The 4,477-nt window shown below is 47.2% G+C and overlaps 1 protein-coding gene across 1 annotated transcript in view; it reads right to left on the reverse strand.

The window, feature by feature from the left end:
• Positions 1-3,446, reverse strand: part of LOC129859046 (disco-interacting protein 2 homolog C-like) — a gene marked incomplete in the record, with an annotated part of 34,161 nt that extends 30,715 nt beyond the window's left edge. Inside the window, 4 exon segments of the mRNA XM_055928380.1 lie at positions 202-327; positions 508-609; positions 929-1,000; positions 3,365-3,446. Of these exon segments, the coding sequence (XP_055784355.1) occupies positions 202-327; positions 508-609; positions 929-1,000; positions 3,365-3,443 (379 nt within the window).
• Between the last annotated feature and the right edge of the window lie 1,031 nt (positions 3,447-4,477).

Consider the following 4,477-nt stretch of genomic DNA (forward strand, 5'->3'; position numbering starts at 1 on the left):
TTCATACAACCTTCATACTACATAACTGCATAGCATAACATATAATTAACGTTACTACAGCCTTAATAGAACTTAACTGTATAAGATAATGAGGACAGGCCTAGTAAGAGTTAGTAACCTTTATACAACCTTCATACAGCATAACACTGACATAATCATATCATAACCTGATGTGTGTGTGTGTGTGTGTGTGTGTCTCACCTGGGGGTGTGTAGGCGTCCATGGATGTCTGTACCACCAGCGATCGTCGTTTGGAGGGCATGGGCACTGCCACCTTGCTCTCCACATGTCTGGCTAACACTGCCTGCACCGCCTCACTGTGGACGTCTGGGGGTGAAATGGTGTTGGAGAAAGAAGGAATTGTGTTAGTCAATTTAATCAAAACACTTCTCTCTATATGTTGACTAATATAAGGTCAATCTAAAGTTGAGTCTACCAACAGTTTCCATGACTGTTCTAAGGTGAGGTTCAGTACTGTAGTTAAGGCGTGTGTGTGTTTGTGTGTACCTGAACGATAGCGTTCATCGCGTGTTCCAGAAGAACGCCGTCTGTGGAAGCGAGCGGCAGACAGGGGGGCGAAGAAGGGGCGGTGGGACATACCCTCCATACCTGCACACACACACAGAAAAGCGCACACACATAGAAAGCGCACATACACACACACACACACACACAGAAAAGCACACAAAAATCTATTGAGCGAGACAAAAAGATACAGTCCAAGCCACAGACAGAGATACAAAAATCACCAAACATTCTCAGTGTGGAAGGAGCTTTCAGCATATTGAATATGCTGCTACATTGAGAGTATTGGGAGGACTACAGAGGGACAGAGCCACGGGTTAAAGAAGGAACGTTAAACCCAGTGGGACTAGAACAGATGTGCTGCACAGTGTTCTACTAGAGGACAGACTGTGTATTAATGTACCTCCAGGATGAGGAATGTACGCCCTGATCAGCTTAGACCGCTTCTTCTCATAACCCTTCTGTGTGATGTCACCTGGCAGAGAGAGTGGGGGGATAGAAAGAGAGAGAGAGAGAAAGAGAGAGAGAGGGTGGGGGAGGGAGTGAGAGAGAGAGAGAGAGAGAGAGAGAGAGAGAGAGAGAGAGAGAGAGAGAGAGAGAGAGAGAGAGAGAGAGAGAGGGTGGGGGAGGGAGGGAGGGAGTGAGTGAGAGAGAGGTTGTTTTGAGTGTAAGAGTATCTGTTTTTTTACGAGGCTTCAGAACACAGAGCCTGCCCTTTTAGTGTGTGTGTGTGTGTGTGTGTGTGTGTGTGTGTGTGTGTGTGTGTGTGTGTGTGTGTGTGTGTGTGTGTGTGTGTGTGTGTGTGTGTGTGTGTGTGTGTGAGAGATAGATAGATACATAGAAAAACAGAGACAGTATGAGAGTGAGTGTTTGTATGTCAGCATGTGTGTGTGTGTGTGTGTGTGTGTGTGTGTGTGTGTGTGTGTGTGTGTGTGTGTGTGTGTGTGTGTGTGTGTGTGTGTGTGTGTGTGTGTGAGAGGAAGATAGAGAGAAAAATAGAGAGATCGAGACACAGAGAGAGAGAGAGACAGAGAGACATAATGTGTTTCACAATCTGAGGGTAGCCAGAACATCTGGGTCCAATCTGCATCTGTTACTCGCTGTGATATTCAGCATGTGTGTGTTTTATATCTATGATGCCTTTCTGTAGATCAGCAACAGCATGACGGCATTCCTGTTTCTGCACACACACACACACACACACACACACACACACACACACACACACACACAAACAGGGAGACGCCATCTTCCTCTCTCAGCGCAGCGGAGCAGGGAGGGGGTTACCTAGCAACCATTCTCCTGGAGAAGGCCTGGTGGCCATCTTGGATTTCAAGCGTCAGATGTAATAACTGGGCTAATCTAATGATACCTGCCTGAGAGTGTGTGAGTGAGAATACCCAAGCGAATACCACACTGAAATATCACTGATCACAACAGCCCTATGGCTTCTCTCTATTTCCTATTCTCTCTTTCTTCAAATTCTCTTTTTCTCTCGCTCTCACACAAGACAGCTGAGAGTGAATCTATAGTACATCCATATCACGACCAGTTAAAGCAAAGTTTCATTTTCCTGGATGCAGAAGAACATTTTATAGAATCTTCCATTTTCCTTCAAGTGGCTAAAAATTGCTAGCAATCACGGAACATTGGAAATAGTGTGTGTTTGGGTGTGTGTGTGTCAGCTGTGTGTGTCTCACACTGATCCCCAGAGTCACATCAACGTCCAGCTGTGATTGGCTACAGCCTAAGCAGTGTTCCTTCCCTATTGGTCTTTGTGAACTAATCAAATCACACAGATTGGCATGGCATCTCTATCCCACTCTCTTTCAATCGGTACACCCCCTCTCTCCTTCTATCACTCTGTACACCCCCCCTCTCTCTCTATCAATATGTACACCCCCTCATCTGTCCATCTCCAGTACAGCACCTGTGTCTCCATCACTATATGTCCTGTCCCTGCTCTGATGAACAGCCTACGGAGGGACAGCTGGGTTTGGGATCCAATAATCATAGCATTAAAAATAGGCTACTGGCTGCAATAGAAGAACCGCAAACATCACCATTAGGCTCTTGACGTTCAGCAGTGCGTCTCTAACACGCTAGCCCACGATGCAAACCACGCACACAACATGCATCAGGAGCGTTGACAGCAATCTATAGAGCAGACAATGTATATTAATAAAATATGTCAACATTATATAACACAGAGATAAATGCGCAATTTATCTGACAATTACGCGCTGCAAAATAATCTCCGAATTCCATTGGTTAATCCGCTTGGTTGTGATTTAACAGGTTCCTTGTGGGCTATATTATTTTAGATTCAATCGTCGCCAGAAAAAAAAACACCCAAATCATCATCATTATCATTATCATCAGCAGCTGCTGAGTGTGCAGGCCAAAACACCAAGCCCGATCACGAACACACACACACCACATAACCGTATCATGTCACGCAGTGTTGCAGAGATATTATTAAATTAATATGTTTGAGCATGACACACACGTACAGGCCTACACATACACGCACACGGGTCCGTGGACTCACGGACAAAAAACGTATTTCAAGTCATAACACCCAGTTGGTCTCAAGGTCAAATACCGGGTTTGTGTCGGTGTCACCAACAGAGAGACAAAGGCAGGCGGGTCAATCCCGCAGTGGGCTGCTGGGTCTCCCCTCACCCTGTCCCGGGTAAAGCAGGCGGGGAGGGCCGCTCTGACAAACATCTGGAGGGGCGGAGCAGGGGAGAGAGAGTGGGGTCTGGGGGAACGGGCCATTGCTGTAGAGATTCCTCTACGTTAACGGATTAACAGTGCGCGCGGGGTTTGCTCTTACCCTCTGACAGCTCGAGCTCCAACTCCGCCAGCCGGGCGCGAACGTCCAGTGGTAACGGCGACGCCTCACGCTCTGCCATTAGTTTATAGAAAAATCTCTACGTCCTCCCTCAGTTGCCGTCTCCTCCTCTCCTCCAGCAGAGAGAGAGCTATTACGCGGATCCTCCTCGGAGGCAGCTAGCGGTGCGTAGTTGGGAACAAAGAGAAAAATGTGTTTTATCGGTTTACCGGGGCCCCGGCATGGCCTCGTTAGTCTACTTCCTCTCCGTTATTATCGTCTCTGTGATGAGGGACCACTGAGGGTCGATCGGGGGTCTCGAGGCTGCTTGCCCGGCGATGCGGTGCTGATGATGATACTCGCGCTGTTTGGCGCTACTGTCACGTGACGTACGGTGGAGAGGAGAGGAGCGCTACCGGGAGGGACCGAGGGTGGCGTCGCGTGGGAGGCAGGGGTATTATGTCCAAACCACTGCACCACACCCTCTTGATACACACATTGATATATATATAGGCCTTTATCATTGAATTAAGGCAACAACAATGTACTGCTGGATCTCTGGTCTTCATGAAGCACAATGAATTTCCAAGGAGCACACAAGCCGGGCTTTCTGCCCACCACTCGGCGTAGCTCTGGGAGCTCAGCTCATTCTTCAAGTCTCAGGTAAAGTACGCTACTTACTCATCTGATTTTGACACATACTCATCTGATTTTGCCACAACCAACGCTATACTGATAATTAGCCCATATGCAGAGTAGCTGGATCCATTGAATCACTGCATTTTATAATAACACAGCATGTGGTGACTTTTTCACATGATTTAAAGGTCCAATGGTGCTGAAGTAGTCTAAACAAACAAGCTGTATTAGCTGCAGCAGAGAATCAGCACCACAAAAGCGGACAGCGACAGAATCGGAACTCAGCACCACGTGACATTGGAAAGCGACGCTCTCAGGTGCAGACATTCCCCACTTGAACAATCTGACCGCAGGCCACTACTGAATGAAAGGTTCCTGTACGAATTTAGTTTGCTAGACTGATTCAGCCAGCCATATTGACTTCTTCAACCAAACTTTAGAATTGTAAATAATAGGGAATAAATTACTATGCGAAAA

The sequence above is a fragment of the Salvelinus fontinalis genome, chromosome 7 (assembly GCF_029448725.1).
Source record: "Salvelinus fontinalis isolate EN_2023a chromosome 7, ASM2944872v1, whole genome shotgun sequence".
In the NCBI taxonomy this organism is placed as follows: domain Eukaryota; kingdom Metazoa; phylum Chordata; class Actinopteri; order Salmoniformes; family Salmonidae; genus Salvelinus; species Salvelinus fontinalis.